Source organism: Leptinotarsa decemlineata, unplaced genomic scaffold (assembly GCF_025532065.1).
Source record: "Leptinotarsa decemlineata unplaced genomic scaffold, Ldec_3_MD MMD2_tig00000090_RagTag_RagTag, whole genome shotgun sequence".
Lineage (NCBI taxonomy): Eukaryota > Metazoa > Arthropoda > Insecta > Coleoptera > Chrysomelidae > Leptinotarsa > Leptinotarsa decemlineata.
In genome coordinates, this window is record NW_027412541.1 from 2,244,170 (window position 1) to 2,262,847 (window position 18,678).

At 32.0% G+C, this 18,678-nt stretch overlaps 1 protein-coding gene across 1 annotated transcript in view; it reads right to left on the bottom strand.

Annotated features, from left to right (window-relative positions):
* Positions 1 to 18,678, bottom strand: part of LOC111514125 (obg-like ATPase 1) — a 95,450-nt gene that overhangs the window by 40,146 nt on the left and 36,626 nt on the right. Inside the window, exons 4-6 of the mRNA XM_074172326.1 lie at positions 15,939 to 16,066; positions 13,985 to 14,160; positions 4,182 to 4,259 (exon numbers count right to left, since the gene is read on the bottom strand). Coding sequence (XP_074028427.1) covers positions 4,182 to 4,259; positions 13,985 to 14,160; positions 15,939 to 16,066 — 382 coding nt within the window. The remainder of the gene's footprint in view (positions 1 to 4,181; positions 4,260 to 13,984; positions 14,161 to 15,938; positions 16,067 to 18,678) is intronic.

Consider the following 18,678-nt stretch of genomic DNA (forward strand, 5'->3'; position numbering starts at 1 on the left):
TCTTCCACCGTTTCTCTTCAATTAATTTCATCAGACGATAAATTGATGATGGACATCCTATTCGTCGTAATTCGATGAAAAAATCCACACCATATATCACAAGAACCTTTTGTATCTTCCTGACTCCTAACATACCAATTTCTCACAAAGTCAACGATTTATCTGTCACGCAAACATAAAAAAGATCATGATAAATCGACGAGAAAATGCGAGTCATTTCGGATTTGTTAGGTCTTCGTAAAGTGATTCCCGCTGTGCAAAAATGTTCATAGATGGTGTCAGTGTTATTCGGAATAAAGACGATCACCAGGTGGTGATATTATTATACCACATTAACATTGTACGAAGTCACGATGATACCAGATAGATATACAATCGGTGAAAAAAATTAATTTAAAGTGCCTGTTTTCATTTTGAAATATACTCTAACAAGCATAACAGATCAATAGAATATTGAATAGCTTGTCAAATAAATCAAAATATTTCTCATGCATAAATGTTGCAAACCCATTAGTGCCTCTTGTTTCAATAAAACATCAATAAAGTTTAAGATCTCCAGAAATAATTTAAACATTCACGTTAACTAGGAAACTGTATGTATGTTTGGAAGATATCCATTGGTTTTCAGCCTTGATCTTGATGTGAAACATCTATAGCCGCCCAAGCCCGCGTATATTTGGTCTGTCTCAAGGGTTAGTAAATGTAGAATGTACTTCCTTGGTAGATTGAAATTTACACAATTTTCATAGCGTATAATTTTTTTAAATTGATTAATAATTAATTTTAATTTCATTCTTATGGACAATAATGCAGTAAAACACTTGCTTGAAGAATAAGTATCATGAAGACTGACAAAATTGTATTTCAAAATCAGCTGATAGCGAGTAGAACACGAATGTTTTTCTTGTTTATCAACAGGAACATCAAAAAAGTAATTAATTACTTAATTTTCTAACGATGGTTGAATTTATAATAATAGTAATAATGGCTTTTATTGATGGTTCCATAAAATTACGACCAATCAAATGGCAGGATTCAATATCTGCGTATGATAAATTATCGCAGGAATTGCTCTTCCATACATTTATTGATTTATTATTGATATTTATAATTCATGATCTTTAGCAATATATTGCAATAACTAGATTTTTCTCTCTTCTATAGATACTTTCATGGCAAATATTCAAGTGACTTGGTACATTTCATTCCACCAAGCGCGGTACATATTAGAAATACGCGACCGACTGTATGCTCATCATTTTGACACAGTACATCTCGAACTTCACTGCTTAAAAACTCCTTCATTTGGAGAACTGAGTTTATGTGGAATAAACTTCCTGAGAACGTGTTTTCAAATGGATTTAATCTCCAGCGATTCAAATACAATGTGAATCGCTACTTTTGCATAGGCACCGTTCTGAGAGCGACTTAAAGATCGTTATGTAGCTAGTATTTTTGGATTGGTTTGGCATCACTTCTAAATTTCAGCATGGATTATGACCAAGTAGGTCAACGGAAGGTGCATTTGATATATTTTTCCAGTATGTGTATGACACGCTTGATGAAGGAAAGTATGTTGGAGCCCTTTACTCCTAGTGGAACCTTTTACTTTCCTAGTGATTTCTTTCTTAAACCTATCATTTAAATTTCGTAAGTGAACACCCTCTGAAAATCAATGTTTGGGCATGGATAATAATAAACAGATTTGTTGACCCTTATTCTTCTGACAGGGAAGCGTTATTTGGAATTTTCGAGAAATGTGGCGTAAGATCTACAGATTTATGCCATTTGAAATCGAAGGCCTGTGTATGTAGACCGAAAAATTTAGAGGAGTTGAAATATAGAATTTGAATCGGGATTAGCAAAATTACTCCAGAAATTATTCGCAATGTGCAAGAGGAATGTATCCATAGATTTGCTTATTGCTGGTGGATGACAGTTTGGACATCTCACTCAACTGCCGTATTTTGTAGGATTTAAAGTTATTATCCCACTGAAATGAAATTAGTTTTCGGTCACTCAGTACAAGGACAAAAAATTATTGATCACTACTGAATGCAGTATTGAAAGACTTTTCAAATGAAGTCTCACAAAACCTAAGGAATTAGGCATCATTAAAATGATCTTCAACGGAATGGTTACTCTAGAGTGATGATGGAACTTGATCTTCCTCCTACATCAGAATATTGTCGAAAAGGATAAGAATAATTGGGTGCAACAGAACTTGCTTCAGATTCGGACACAATATCCGTAGAAGCCTTACGGAAACCAGGCCACCAAACGCGGATTGGGATTCCAAGAATTCCATTTACCGGATACCCTGCGAGTATGGAAAATCATATATCATCCGCAAGGAGGATCAGTGGTTTGGGAGAAAATTCAAAGAAGCCGCATTTATTTGTTCCAACAACGGATTCAGCCAAGCTAGCGAAAAGTAATCATCTCTCGGAGAAATAAGTCCAGTCATCACCTGAAGACGATTGTGGATACTAATAATCGAAACGAAGTAGCTTGGCTTGAAATCTTCCAATTTTTAATTGTTTTACTTTAATTTTATTTGTTATTTTTAGCTATCTTTGTAATTTTATTGATTCTTTCAGGGATTTCAAATCATTTTATATCAACGGAATAGAATAGACAACGGAAGTACGTACTAATGAAATGCACCATGAAACATTGGCAACCACCTTCAAACATACGAAACCTAACTTCAATTTAAAAAAAATCTCACAATCACTATGTCGTAATATGTTCAGACTATACATTCAAAAATCGGCATTCAAAAATAATAATCGTTCTATTTTAGGATTTTTGTCAAAGGTACATAGCTTGTGAAATAACGAATTTGTTCCATAATTTAGCCGCCCACTGTATCTATATTTCAGTTTTATGTTTTAAATTTCATTATATTATACTGAATAATAAAAACCTCTATCTAAAATGCTGTTTATTTGAAATTTAATTGAAATTACAAAATTTCACAAAAAAATCTACTTATTACTTTTTCAACACTCATTACTTTTTTAAAGTACAATTATAGAAAAAATATAAATGAGTTATGCAACTATACGACTATATATGCAACTATAAGAAATATGGATATAATTTAAATACAGTTTGACAGATATTTCACCAGGCCCATTGCCGTATTTGCATTATTAAACAGGTTATAAGTATGTTTGAAGGTGATTGACAATGTTTCGTGATGAATTTCACTAGTTCGGACTTCCATTGTCTACTATATAAAATGATTTGAAATCCCTGAAACAAGTAAAAAAGAATAGTTGAAAATAACAATTATATTAAGCAACAATAAACCTGAAATGAAATGATAGTGAAATAACCTACAAGTAAAAATATAATAATTGAATAAATAAAAATAAAAATTAAAGGAATGCAAAAAGAAAATAATAAAAAATAAAAAAGTGTAGAGATTCCAAGTCACGTTAGTTCACGACGTTTCGATTGTTGGTATCTACAATCGTCTTCGGGTGATGACTGGGTCATCACTTACTTGTAGGTTATTTCACTATCATTTCATTTCAGGTTTATTGTTGCTTAATATAATTGTTATTTTCAACTATTCTTTTTTACTTGTTTCAGGGATTTCAAATCATTTTATATAGTAGACAACGGAAGTCCGAACTAGTGAAATTCAGGTTATAAGTATTTATGACGTCATATACCGGAAAACAAAAAAATCATAAATTTTTATAAACAATCAAATACTTTTCACATTTTCTTAAGAGTTCATCATGAATATTGATCAAAATCGCCTAGAGATTTAATTTTTATTGAATTTTTTAAAAGCCGTATAGGAATTCACGACAGAGGTCACGTTTCCTTTTTTCCTATTCAATTTTTTTATAACGCGGCGTTTGGTTGGAAAGAATGCCAGTCGTAATAAGTATCTAAATTATTGAAAATGATTCAAAAGTTTTTGACAATATAACCCCCTCAAAATTGTGTTTTCACTTTTCGAATATTTTTACGTGTACCACTTTCAACTGACGACATTAGGCTGAAACTCATTTTCTACTTCAGTACTATAAAACCATGACGATTGAATTTCTTTTTTATGTAGGTACTTTACACCATCGCGGAAGTAAAAAGAAAAAGGTCAATTTTGTTTACCCTGAATAACATAATAAATTAAATATTCAAAAAACACGTTTACTTACATCTTTGCCATCCCAATCAGCAAACCTGATGTGTTTTTTTTCGTCCACCAAAACCTGTTTGATTTTCAGAAGCGTGTCCTGGAAAAAAGATAATAAACTCATTTGAAACTAAGTTAATATTCTATGTAAAATATAATGAAATTATTGAAATAGGTGGAATATTTCAAGTTGGATTCATTATTTAATCGAGTCCAAATATTCCTAGATTTAAAACAACACGCCCACGAGAAACTAAATGTGTAGATTTTCTTGCAACTTTCTAGTACTCATTAAAACTAAAGAAATGCAATAAGTAATCATTTTTTTACTGTGAACTTTCACCAGTAATTCTCAATGTGAGAACACATTATACAGTGTATCAATGTCTCTTCAACACGTTTTACATGATTAGCATATTTAAAAGTTTTGTTAAAATTATGAGCTGATTTAGTTTTCACAATAAAAAAAATTAGATCATATTTTTAAATCACTGAAAATTCGCAGACACTGTTAACAGCATCTTATCCACATCGATTAATACATTAGTACCAAGTCATGAATTATTCTGTGACTTGGAACCAGAAAAACCAATTTTAATTTCATTATATGCTAGTTTGATTGGCCGATAATTGACGAAAATTCATAACGTATTCAATCAAGTAACACTTTATTGTGAGATTTTCACTGGACAGTTCACAAAACCGCCACACGTGTTAGTGACACTAAGATTCAGTCAATCAACAAAATTCTGCTCTTTTCTCTTCATTCACTGAGTTTCTATTGAATGAAATGATTATATTGTTTTATTTGGAATATCGACGAGGCCGTAAATATTGTCGGTAGGCTATTGTTGCGTATTTTATGCGGTGTATTTGATAATACGATCGAATCAGAGAAGAATCGGGATGACGCAACAGTGACAAACTCCAAATTATTTATTTTTGAACGGTTTCATTTAGTTCACCCTTTTTGTTTGTTTGGATGAAATTTACTAATTGAAGTTTGACCCCCTTTCTGTTGACAGTTTGATCTGATATTTGGTACACACATTTAGTATTGACGATAATACAATTTGATGAATTGTGTATCTTTGTAAATCCAAGATGGCCGCAGCTACAAAATAGTGGATTACATTTTTTTTTCAACTACCTCAATAAAGTTATCAAATGACATGGCTTGACTAGTAGAATAGTAGTACACTTTGAAAAAAAAAAGCAAATTCAAAATGGCCACAGGTACAAAACGGCAGATTACATAGTTTTTCACAACTACCTCAATATGGATATCAGATGACAGGGCTTAACTAGTTGAATAGTAGTACACTTTGAAAAGGATAGGTACATATTACCTCATAAAACTGAGGCACTAAATGAACTAAACGGAATGAGAAGAATTGGATAACAAAATTAGAAACTAAAACTTCGAAAATAAAATAAGTAAAAAAAATGTTGAACGGTTTTATTCGAAGAAAAAAATAATAATGATGTAGATGATGTACTTAATAAAATAATAAAATCGTTGGGCGTAGTATTTAAATATTTACTCAGGTTACGCTACGCCCAACGATTTTATTATTTTCTATCTGATCAATACCGTGGATTGCTAAAGAGAATGGTGTGAAGACTGCTTCCTAGGACCTTCCAAATTATTTTTTAGTTTTTAGTATATTAGCTACATTATTATGTTTTTACTAATTAGTGTTATATCTTGCGACTATATTATGTAAAAAAATTCTTTTAGCAAGCTATATGAACCTATATTCCTGATCAAGAATGTTTTGTCAATAAAAAATGTATTGTGCAATTCATGTATTTTCCTCAACGAATATTTACCAGATTATCTATGGATAAAAAGCAATTGTTGCTGGTTGCAATTCAAATTTATTTAAGAAATGACTGTGTTAGCTTGCTATCAAGATGAGTCCAAAAATCTCAAAATGTCAATGTTTTTCATCAATATTTATCGAGAAGCTGATGTAGCTTATTGAATATAGGGCGTGAAAAGGGTTTTCAATTGAAATTCAACTACAAAATATAGAATTACATTGCTAATCTGGAAGATCATTTTTTTTCCTTACATAAACAACGGAAATACGCACGATCAATCCATTTTGACCTATCGATAATTGATTATTACCTGTAGAAAAACTTGAAAAACGAATAAAATATTCAAATCGTGGCGTTGTTACCTAGTAGTAATATAGTCTACTTTACACGTGCCTTCCAACTCAAACTTTCTTCTAAGCCTCCAAAAAATATGAACAAGGTGTCATTCGATTCGGAATAGCGTGTAGATGATTTGTTAAAAAAATCAATTGCCGCTTGCAGAAATAGCAAAAATTATAAACAATCATCTGAGAAAAAAAAAGTTGTAAATATCTCAAAAACTATTTGAAATTTTTCAAATTTGAAACTGTAGGAACTGTAGGTCGAATATTCATAATTTTATCAGAGGGTTGAAAATACGTCCTGAAATGGGGACTCTGGCTAGTGCAAGACACGCCAACTTTGGACCTTTGATGGAAAAATATTATTTCAACTTATTAAATATCAAAATTGAGAATTGAACAAATTCGGGCACCTACTGGATAAGTGAATGAACAATAATCCACGGTCAATTTTTTTTTATGGTGCTAATCATTAATTAATTAACAATTTTGTTCTACTTGAACAGGAACATTACAAGTGCGATAATTGTTTAATAACAAATCGGAGATTTTTTTCTTTTTTGGAGTTATTTTTTCCCGTAGGAAAAATAAAATAAAAAAAAAATAAATATATTTTTTAAATTTGTTATCAACAATTCAAGTTTGAAATTAAAAATATTCATTAATCATTGAAAATATTTTTTTAATATTAATATCGTTCCGTTTTTTATGACCAGAAGCTACATGAAAATAATTTTTAAAAATGTGCATCTGCTATTTTGTAAAAATAGTTACAAACAAATGTGTTGTTTGTAACTATCATTCTCACTTGGTTTTTTATGTTTGAACTCATTATAACTTATAAACTAATTGAGATACAATGAAAAAACTATTTTATCTCTATTAATTGAATAACCAAGTTAGCTCAAAATTCAACGTCTTATCCAATTTTTTATTCCATTTATAGCATTTGTTTTGAAAAAATTAGGATTTTTTTCACTTTTTATGTTTAAATATCTTATAAACTATAATAAATATGACTATATGACTCACACAACTATTTATCCGATGTATTTATCAATAATTTCAGCTCATCCATTTTGTTTTAAATCTATTATTTTATGAGTTATGAATAAAAATGAGTTAACAAGAAAATGTTTCCTTGAGTTTATTACCCTGAGCATCTTAAAAACTAAAAATTCTCTAGAAATTGTGTTTTAATGAATAATAATGAATAATTGTTTACATCAATTGAAAGTTTTTTTTTTTTAATTTAAGATTACGGTCTTTTATGAGAACGTTTCTTATATAGTGTTGAAAAAAATAAGCTGTAAATTGATTCACCTATTTTAATTTGAAGCTAATTCGAAATTATTGAAAAATTTTGAATGTTATTTGGAAAATTCACCAAAATGAAAAGTGAAAGCAAAATTGATATATGAGTTTATTTCTCCAGTATTCTGAATATTAGGAAACTTTTGTTATGGTTTGTGGAATATATATTTCTCTCAGAAACTTCATATGAATTCATTTACAGTCTGAAGTAAATATCAGCCCATTTTTCTTGAAAAACATCTCAAATATTTGTTATACTTCTGGAAGTGGTACGACGTGGAAAACCCTTACTGGACATGTTAGAGGTTGGCTTGGAAGCTTGAGATATGAAGCTGTCTCAGGTGATTAGTGAAGTTTTTGAGAATCAGCTATGCTACATAGAGAGTTTAAAAATTTTTTTCATTTGATCAATTTCAACAAATAATAATAAATAATAAATGTATTTGATGATCATCAAATTATCGAAACTCTCTAAAAACTTCAACTTTGAGTTATGATATAATTTAAACATTATTGATCAAAAGATTGCTGCAATAAATACAAGTCTGTATTTGAAATTTCAAAGTTGGAGAAGCTCTAAGTCGGACTGAGAGTTATCTGTCAAGCTTTCAGTAAATTTATTACCTTTGTCAGGATAACTAAAATAGATTACAACATATTTTTAATAAAGGGAAAACAATAAAGAAACTGGAACAAAACGAACAGAAAAAGAAAACATTTTTTTTCGAAATAAGTCAAGTTTTGAGGAAGTGTAATGGAAAGAATTTCTGAATACTAGGCGATTTTTTTCTTATCGTTCTCGTATTCAAGTAGGAATGTATTAATTGGGCTCGACTTTTGAGGGTTGTCGTTTATAGAGGGGCGACAGCTGGTAACGGAAAAACAGATTAGAAAAAGATATTTTTAAACAGATACAGCTGAACCAAAGGTAACAAAAAAAATTACTGACTTTGAAAATTTCTTGAATCTGATCGCGTTAATTGATTAGGTTCGCAACAATATCGCTCAATTTTTGACAAAAATGCACAATGAATTCGTAAAAGTATAACTAGAATCAAAACTAAGATGAGGGTAAACGAAGTCGTTCATTTTATAATGGGATTCTTAGTACTACTCACGATATTGAAATGTTTATTTAATCAGGTATTTTTAAACTGACCCGTTGACTATACGTGATATAGTAACAATAGTAAGCGATAGTGAGTAAGTTGAAAGTATAAGTGTGACAAGTTGGTTTTGAGTAATTAATGAAGTTGTTTGTATGCTGTTTCATATTTATATGGTCTAGTTTTATTTTTAAAAGCTCAAATTACTACTACAAAATCTACCGCCTTATTGGTGTAACTAGTAATTCATAATAAAGTATTTACGATTGATAAGCACTCCTCTTAAACTATAAATACAACTAACATGATGAAGCATAACTCTTCCATTGAAAACGAATCTAAACTTGAAAGAAACACATTTCGATTATTCTCGAAAAGACGATTAGTTGACAGGTCAGGCCATGGGTCGGGCACGGGCCGCATTCTGGGCGAGCTTGGATCGGCCCCCGCTGACGTACGCCTCGAAGCGATGCTCGCAGGGGTGCCAGCCCACAGGTGTTGCCTTATTAGTGAAAACAGCAAGAGCTCCGAATGGTCACAGGTCACGTGCTAATCACATATTCTCCATTGTGACTCATGACTAGATTAATTGAAAAACTAGGGATGATAAGCAACATACTCGTATCAGATGATTTTCAATTATTCTCAATTGAATACCAAAAAAAAAAATTAAAACATGGTCCATTGTACGAGAACAGAAAGAATTTCGTCCATCCAAATTTTGGGATGAATTTGACGAAACTAGCCGATATTTGATGAAAATCGTTTAAAACATATTTAAATAACACTTCATTGTGAGATTTCCATTCATTTTTACCATTCATACTCGAGATACATCCACTTTTTGAATCATACAATTTGAATCATAATAACTTTTTCACCTAACTTATAAATTTTACGATTTCTGACAACAAACTTATGGAATGGACATATAATATTGATAAGAATTATCTGAACCTCATATTACAATATATGAGTTCACCCCTAATAATTATTAGGGGTGACGTTATGTGGACCTATCCTAATCTGGATTCTGCAATAAGACCAATTCCACATCAGCTTGAGCAGATGTCCATTCCAATATTTAGCAGCCTACCTACGTTACCAGAGGATAATGTCGAAACATTATCTGACGAACTACAGATTTTGAAGGGGATTCAACACGTCCTGAGAGCTTTAATCAGGAAGAGCTAAGCGATCTTATTAGATATTTGAACATTCCAAAGGATTCTTCCGAGTTGCTTGCCTCCAGACTAAAGGAAAAAAACTTCTTCACCCAGACACCAAAATTACATACTACCATAATAGAGAAAAAGATCTTTTCCTTTTTTTTCTCAGCAAGATGATATGCTTTTTTGTAACAATATATAAGGACTGTTAGAAAAAATGGGTGTATCGGAGTATACACCAGATCACTGGCGTCCTTTTATCGACAGTTCCAAACGAAGTTTAAAGTTTGTCTTTCTACATAATGGCAACACATATAGAAGTATACCAATTGGGCATCCTACAAAACTGAAAGAAGAATATAAAACAATATCGCTGGTGCTAAAAAACATTAAGTATGACCAACATCAGTGGGCGATCTGTGTTGATTTTAAGATGGTGAACTTTCTCCTGGGAAAACAAGGTGGCTATACAAAATCTCCTTGTTTCCTGTGTCTTTGGGATAGCAGGGCTAAGGACCAACACTGGAGTAGAAGAAAATGATGGAGTTCTAGAGATGATTTAGTTCAAGGAGAAGTTAACGTAGTTAATGAAGCATTGGTCGACCAAGAGAAAATAATATTACCTCCGTTACATATTAAACTAGGACTGATGAAATAATTTGTAAAGGCCCTAGACCAGAATCGTCCTTGTTTTGAATACTTGTCCAGCAAATTCCCTGCACTTAGTAATATTGAAATTCATTACCTCCACAGTCACTTAGACCGTTTCCCAGAAAATCTTGGTGACCTTAGTGAGAAACAAGGGGAACGCTTCCACCAAGATATCAAAACGATGGAAGGGAGGTATCTGGGGAGATGGGACACTCACATGATGGCGGATTACTGCTGGAGTCTTCAAAGGGGCCGTCCGATCAAAGCCTTTGCAAGAAAATCATATAAAAGAAGGGTTTTAGGTGACGCCGAATAACAGATTTGTGCTGCGATGCTGGTTAGGTTACATGAAAAGTTAAGTTTTTTTGGCAGATATGTGTGATGATTTTTGTAGGTATATTGTTGTACAATAAATATCTTACTTTTTATTCGTGTTTCGTTTATTTGATGGGTAGCAGCACTACACATATGTAGGTAGTGCTGCGTTCAATTACCATATATGTTAGAAATGTAATCTATTGTCGTATTTTCTGAAAACGATCTGATGGAGCAAATCTGGTGACATTTTTGGATTCAACAGACCCAAATTACCTAAAAACAGTAAAAAAATTTCCGGCAGCAAACTGTGTGTTTACCAGTGTAATCAGTTCCTTCAAAATAAATTTAACAAAAAAAACAGTCCGTAAACAAACCTAGTAGTGATAACGATATTTTTATGAGAAGAAGATAAGTATAAATGACTTAACAGCCGATTATGGTATTATTTGGGGCAATTATATTGTAATAAAGGTCCTGGGCCTGATGGTATTTCGCCAATGTTTCTCATAAATAGTCGGTATGTGTTCGCCAAACCATTATTCATACTATTCTCAGCCTCACTTGGATTGGGAAACATTTCTGTCTCATGGAAATACACTCACGTAATGCCAATTTTAATATTTGGTGATGCAACCATCATTAAAAAATGGCAGATCAATAACCACAATAACCACTCTCTAAGTATTTGTAGATATCTCGGACAATATAAAGACCCCATTAAAACAAGTAATAGTCAACATAGATTCAGTCATGACAAATCCAAAAATATTAAATATTAAGTTACCGCTAGTTTGTTAATATGCCTTGAAATCTTTGACGTAATATACACCAACTTTTCCAAAGCCTTCGACATACTCAACCATAAAATTATATGTAAGAACAACTGTTTTTTTCTTATTATTCAGTGGGCTATGCTTGAAGACTGGCAATAAAAAAATCTAAAGCAAATGGAACTTCAAAACGTTCAAGCCACCTACACAGTAGGTTTAATGGACTGACGCCTATCAGAAAACAACTACTCCCCTGGCTAATAGCACGAAGGGCGTTGGATTATATCCGACAGGCGTCAGTGCAGGAATCTTCACAGAAAGTTTCCTGCATATGCAATTGGCAATACAACTGAAAGAGTCGACCTTCAATTATGGAACAGGCACACTTGCAGACTGGTTTCGGGCTTATTAGCCACTCATCAGTGTAAGATAGTGACCATCATCGACCTAAAGTCAATGATATTCCACAATTGAAAATCGGAATTCTCTCAGAGTATTTCATTCCTCTTCCGAAGTTGGAGCGAACATCAGAAAATGTCACTCCATCTGGTGGACGAGGTACTAACTAACTGCATATCCGTAATTTGCCCGATTCCTCTTTCTTATTAGTCAGTGGGCTATGCTTGAAGACTGGCAGTAAACAAATCTAAAGCAAATGAACTTCAAAACATACCTACACAGTAGGTTTAATGGACTGACGTCTATCAGAAAACAACTAGGTGAAAATAGGTGAAAATAGAAGGCTTTACTCTCAGGAAATATCAGTAATTTTCAGAGTATCACAAGAAAGTTACTTAGGGATAGGTATTTCTATTCAATATGTTCATCAACGATACCAGGAAAAATAATCAAACACTGTGAAATTTTGAAGTTCACTGATAACTTCACAGTAATGGCAGAACTGCATCAATATACAGGTTGACATTATAATGTTCACCAATTAATTTAATCAAAATTACATTTATGTTAATGTTTCCAAATTCAAAACCATTACATTTCACTGCTCTGTAGAGAAATGTGGATTTGAGAGCAATATGATCAGAGAACCTTTATAATGCGTTACATATGAATAGTCGTTATTATGGATATGAACATAGACTTACATCTCCATTGTGAGCATATAACAAATATGTCAATCAAAATGTTCCAATAAATATCTTTATTATACATTAAGCCGTTGAAAAATATTATACTTGTGTTTGGTCATTAACATATGAAGTTCATATTAACAGCATAGAATGAGTTGAAAGTAAGTTCTTAAGATGTGTTGCTTTCAAACTGAAAATATTTCCTAGCATATATTCTCTATCTATCTAAAACATGTATTGAAACTAACCTTCGAATACTTAGCACTCGTTAGGCTTATGCCGATTATATATTTTTCAATTCTGAAATAAACTGTCCGGAAATTAGATCGCAAAAACATCTTCACGTTTCTCGTTGACAAACATGTAACAAACATAAAGGGTGTCAATTTGAAACCGACAGGAGGGGTCGATGTTACCCTTAGAATTTTTAATGGGAAAGGGGGTCAAGTAGCACATAATTTTTGATTGGCGTTCAATTCTACTGACTTATTATTTTTTTATGTGCATTTTCCGAAAAGTAGCGTCCTAAACTTACACTTCTAATTAGAGTTTGCCTGTTCTGAGATGCATTTTTGAATTGACTCCTTTTGATACAAATGGTAAGAACAGTAGGTGGCACCGTTCCAATCCTTGAATGACAGAAATAAATGTATGACGTTGGGATATTTTATTTGTTGGTTATTGTCCCTTTACAAAATAAATTTGATTTGCGAGAAAGGCATTTCAAACTTATAATTTACTTACGCTCATCTTATGAACTGTTCGAAATGTCGACTATTTTAAGTTATCTGATATAAATATTCGAGATATATTCCTGTTTTGAATTGAAAATTCCTTCATTCACCTACTTCAACTATATTTATAATCACTGAGAATAGGTTGGTTTCTGTCAATACTTAGTAGCTTTTAAGACGAGATTGAAACTATTAGGTTTTAGTTTACAATATTTTTAAATGTTAGCATTCTGAAATGTTGATATATCATGTTTAACGTGTTAGGCATCACACGTTAAAAGGTAAGACCTCGTTAGTCCTTAGCTCGCACAAATTTCTCAACTTCTGAGAGTTGTTGTTCGTATGGGGGCGACAGCTGATTAATGGAAAAGCAGATTTTAAACAGACAGAACAGATTCCATCCACTGGGAGTTACCAGTAATGAATAAATGAATGTAATTTTGCAGGAGCAAAATTGCTCAATTGCTACATGAAAATTTGAGGAGATAAATAAGAAATAGAACTCACATATTCAGGTTTCAACTTTTTGTCCCCACCTCTTCCAACAGTCCGTTCCAATTTTTCCAAATTTTTCAAAAGAGTTTCTTCGTCCTTCAATCTTAATTCTTCACTGATGATATCAAGATCTCTGACAGGATTAACCTCTCCTTCGACATGAGTCACATCGTCATCATCAAAGGCTCCTACAAAAAATGATGATAGATAGAATACATGAACAAGAATTCAAGTCTTGGTTGTGATATAACGGGTGTCCGAAAATGTTTAGTACGAGTTGATATTTCCGAAGACAGTGAAGATAAAAAAAAAATTTTGGCTATTGAATATGTACCCAAAAATCTACTTTTCCACGTACTTACAACTTTTTCACCCATGCAGGGGCAGCGCTAGGGCTTCACCCCAAAATCTTAAGTAGAATCCTATATTGTATATATATGTAGTTCATTTCATTTCAACAATCTCGAGGTCTGTACGATAACCCGTTTCCAAATGAAAACAATTTCAAGCAGTCCAACAAAAAATGAGTTTTTAAATTTTGTTTTTACATTATCTGGTTTTGAGTTTCTAGCAGTGTTCCTTGAATCAGTTTTTTGTGACATTGATATGAAAAAAGTTATTAATACATTTTCTGATTTCATTCTTTTCGATATAGTTCTCTGAAACGAATCATCTCCCGCCAAAACCAATGATGCGGAAAGAGGGAAGAGGGGATAAGTGAAATCACTTGAATGACCTATAAATAGTCAGATCTCGGAGGAATAAGTCCAGTCACCTTGAGACGATTGTGGATACTAACAATTGAAACGTTGTGACATAATTTGGTTTGAAATTTTTTAATTTTAATTTTTTTATTTTTTCGTTTTTTGTTAATAATATTTTTAATTTTTCACCCGAAGACGATTGTGGATACTAACAATCGAAACGTTGTGACATAACTTGGTTTGAAATCTTTTAATTTTACTTTTTTTATTTTTTGTTAATAATATTTTTAATTTTTCAATTTTTTCAGATTTTATTAATATTTCAATTTTTATTTTTTTTGGTTGTTGCTTGTAAGTTATTTCTTTGTAATTTCAGTTTTTTGTTTAATAAAATTGTCATTTTCGGTTAACCTTTATGATTTTTTTCAGGGTTATCAAATCAATTTATACATATTATATTAGACAATGGAAGTCCGAACTGATGAAAGACACCACGAAACATTGTCAACCAGCTTCAAACAAATAGCCATTGTAAGTTTTCAAATTGTCTCCCTGTAAGTACAGACAAATCAACAGTTCATGAAATTTTGAAACAGTATACATTGCATGCCTTTAAATCCATTTTATACATGAACTAAATGAAGATGGCTCAGATCGAAGAATGCATTTTTATGAAAACCATGGCACATTTCATTGCCACACAGCCTCTATCGGATATATTTCAGTCACAACTGCCGATACTGAAGTGATCACAATGCCAGATGACGATTGACGAAGTCGTTCATAAAATCCTTAGGAATTGAATGTACGGGCCGGAATTTGAGTAATTGTGAGTAATTCTGACAAACATAAGGGCGGAATTTGAAAGTAGACTCTCTTATAGTCAAGAGTTTGGCGGCAATCATTTTGAATATCATATAAAATAAAATAATACTTTTTTTACGACTGGAGTTCATTAGTGATCTTCCTTATCAATCGGAAACGGATCACTGTAAAGACTTCTAGTTTGTGCAGAAAGGTTTGTTTCTTCAAGGCCTTTGAAATGAGTTACATTATGATTCAGGGTTTCATTCAATATTTCGTGGTGCAGCCCCCTGGGCCACTACGGCACTGTGAAGGAATTTTAAATGCGTAAAGGAATAAATTTCTTCGTACAGTGCCAAAATGACATTTTTCCAACTTCACTACCTTCGAATATATGAGCCCGTACTAATGAGATGAGCAAACAGAAAATTATTCAGATACATTCTGGATATACTTACTACAAAGGTGAAAAATTGCGTCACATGCACTTATATGGGAAAGGAACGCATTCCCAAGACCTTGCCCTTCTGAGGCTCCCTTGACTAAACCAGCGATATCAACAACATTCAAGAACGCTGGCACTTTGCTGAAATGAAAATAATTTACAGAATCATAATGACGTTTTCAAAATACATTTCTTTTGTGGCGTCCCAATTTCCGGAATTGTAAAGAAAAATAATCTTTCATATTTATATCTAGGAAATTTTAAATATGGTGGTCAGTGAAAAGCATCAAGAAGAAAAAATGTATTGCAATATATTACTACAGACATGTCATTAAACATACGTCATCACATTTTACTCATATTTTTACATTATACACAACCTTACTTTGCGTACAACTTGATAAATAACTCCGGTGCGTTTTGAACCTACGACCTACCTTTTACGAGAATCGAATTCTCACAGTTACTACCACAGACCTTTATATCAGACAGATGCGAAAAAAACTTGCCTTTTGGATAATAAGGAATGCATATAATTAATCAACGCTTGGGTATATTGAAACGTGTATGAAAGTGTTCACATCAAATATTAATAGAAAAATTGAATAAAAAACGTGACAGAATATACAATATATGACTTGGTGAGTTACTACTAATTTTTTTTTATTTACAAATGTTGGTATTTATTATGACAATAATAGAAATATGTAATATCACCAAGTAGCTCAAATATAAAAAAATTGCCCAATTTCTATTATTAATATAGAAATGAAGATCGCCACTTAAGAGGGTTTCATGAAATGAGTTAGCGTGCAACAATTAGTGATAAACAGGGTGTCCCATATAAAACTCCGCGGGCAAAGATCTAAAAATTGAAAAAGAATATCCATATTTCGTAAAAGCAGATAATTTTGGTGTCAAAGAGTCCTCTTATTTACGTAGAGATTCAGCACTAGACGTCATCCGTTAGGGCGTCGCGACACCGACGCCTTTTTTTTTTTAAATGGTAACCCAGTCTTTTCAATTGGTTTCTGAATTTTGCATTAAATTATTAATTCAGCCATATAGCACACTTGTAGTTTTCCTTGAATACTGATAAAAAAAGGCAATTTTATTGCGTATTATGAAGAGGGCCATGAATAAGTCAAAATGAATGCAATAATACGAGTTTAATAAAATAAATCCATCAGTTATGATATCAATTATCTGTTCAATTTTATCTAGTCGCGTATTTCTGTACAAATTAAAATAAATTTTTCAAATTACAAAAAAATATGTTACTTTGACCATAACTCGACTAACATGAGGATAACGAAATCAATTAGTGACAACATGAATCGTTTTAGTATGTGTTCGAACTGCCTCCCTTCAGGTAGAATACACATATTGCATTTTTTTAGTAATTCCCGATTCATGACAGCTAAAAGCGTCTGTCGCGTTATGGAAGCACAAACATTCGTTATACTATTATTCAAATCCTCTACATTTTGTGGACGTCACATATAAACTAAGTCTTTGTCATCCCCACAAAAAGAAATCTAGTGGAGTAATATCTGCACTTCGAGATGGCCATGGTATTGGACCCTTATTTCCAATCCATTTCTCATTTTCTCATCATCATCATTTCTCATCATCCAAATATTGGGTAACTATTCTATTATTATGTGGAGGTGCCCCATCTTGTTGAAACCACATATTTAGTCGAGTTTGTATTGGTAAATTCTCCAAGAGATTCGGCAACACATGTTGAGAATTCCTTCGAAAAAATGAGGTCCTATCAAATAACCATCAATGATTGCGCACCAAACATTAACCCCCCACACAGACTGAAATCTTGTTTGATCAGTGAAATTATTGAATACGACAAGGTACTGACAAAAAGATGTTTTTTATATATAAATTTACGCAGTAATTTATCGATGTGAACTAAAAAGTTTGCCTTTTCTTCGCCTGTATAAAGCCATTACAATTTTTATATTTTTCAGATTGTGGAACGTGAAAAAACTCAAAAAAGGTTCATAGAAGTGAATATTTCTCATTGACTAAAAATACCAATCTTCTTCAGCTTGAAAAATATGCGATATGTGATATAATCATGATTGAAACGGTAATTTAATGTTTATATGAAAATAGCTCTTTCGAGAGGGCTTTTTTCCAGTTTGTGTCTGAAAGTTACTTCTTTGCATGATCTACACATTTGTATAGAGTTAATTGTTTGAAATTGATTCTTTCCTTTCTTTGAAAGATTCCCACAATTTTTGTATCGAGATTGAGAAATATAAGTCCAAAATATTTTTTTCCCAAAAAAGGTTCATGAATATTTCTCATTGACTAGAAATACCAATCTTCTTCAGCTTGAAAAATATGCGACATGTGATATAATCATGATTGAAATGGTAATTTAATGTTTGTATGAAAATAGCTCTTTCAAGAGGGCTTTTTTTCCAGTTTGTGTCTGAAAGTTACTTCTTTGCATTATCTACACATTTGTATAGAGTTGTTTTTTGAAATTGATTCTTTCCTTTCTTTGAAAGATTCCCACAATTTTTGTATAATATAAAACCAAAATATTTTTTTCACAAAAATAATTATTTCATCACTGAAATATTTTACCATTATTTGTTGTATTTATTTTATTTTTAATGTCATAAATTAAAACGAAATAAAAAGTTTTCCCAAATATTTCAGTGATGAAAAATAATATAAACTCATATATGAAAAAATCAATAAACAACAATAACACGCATCATTGA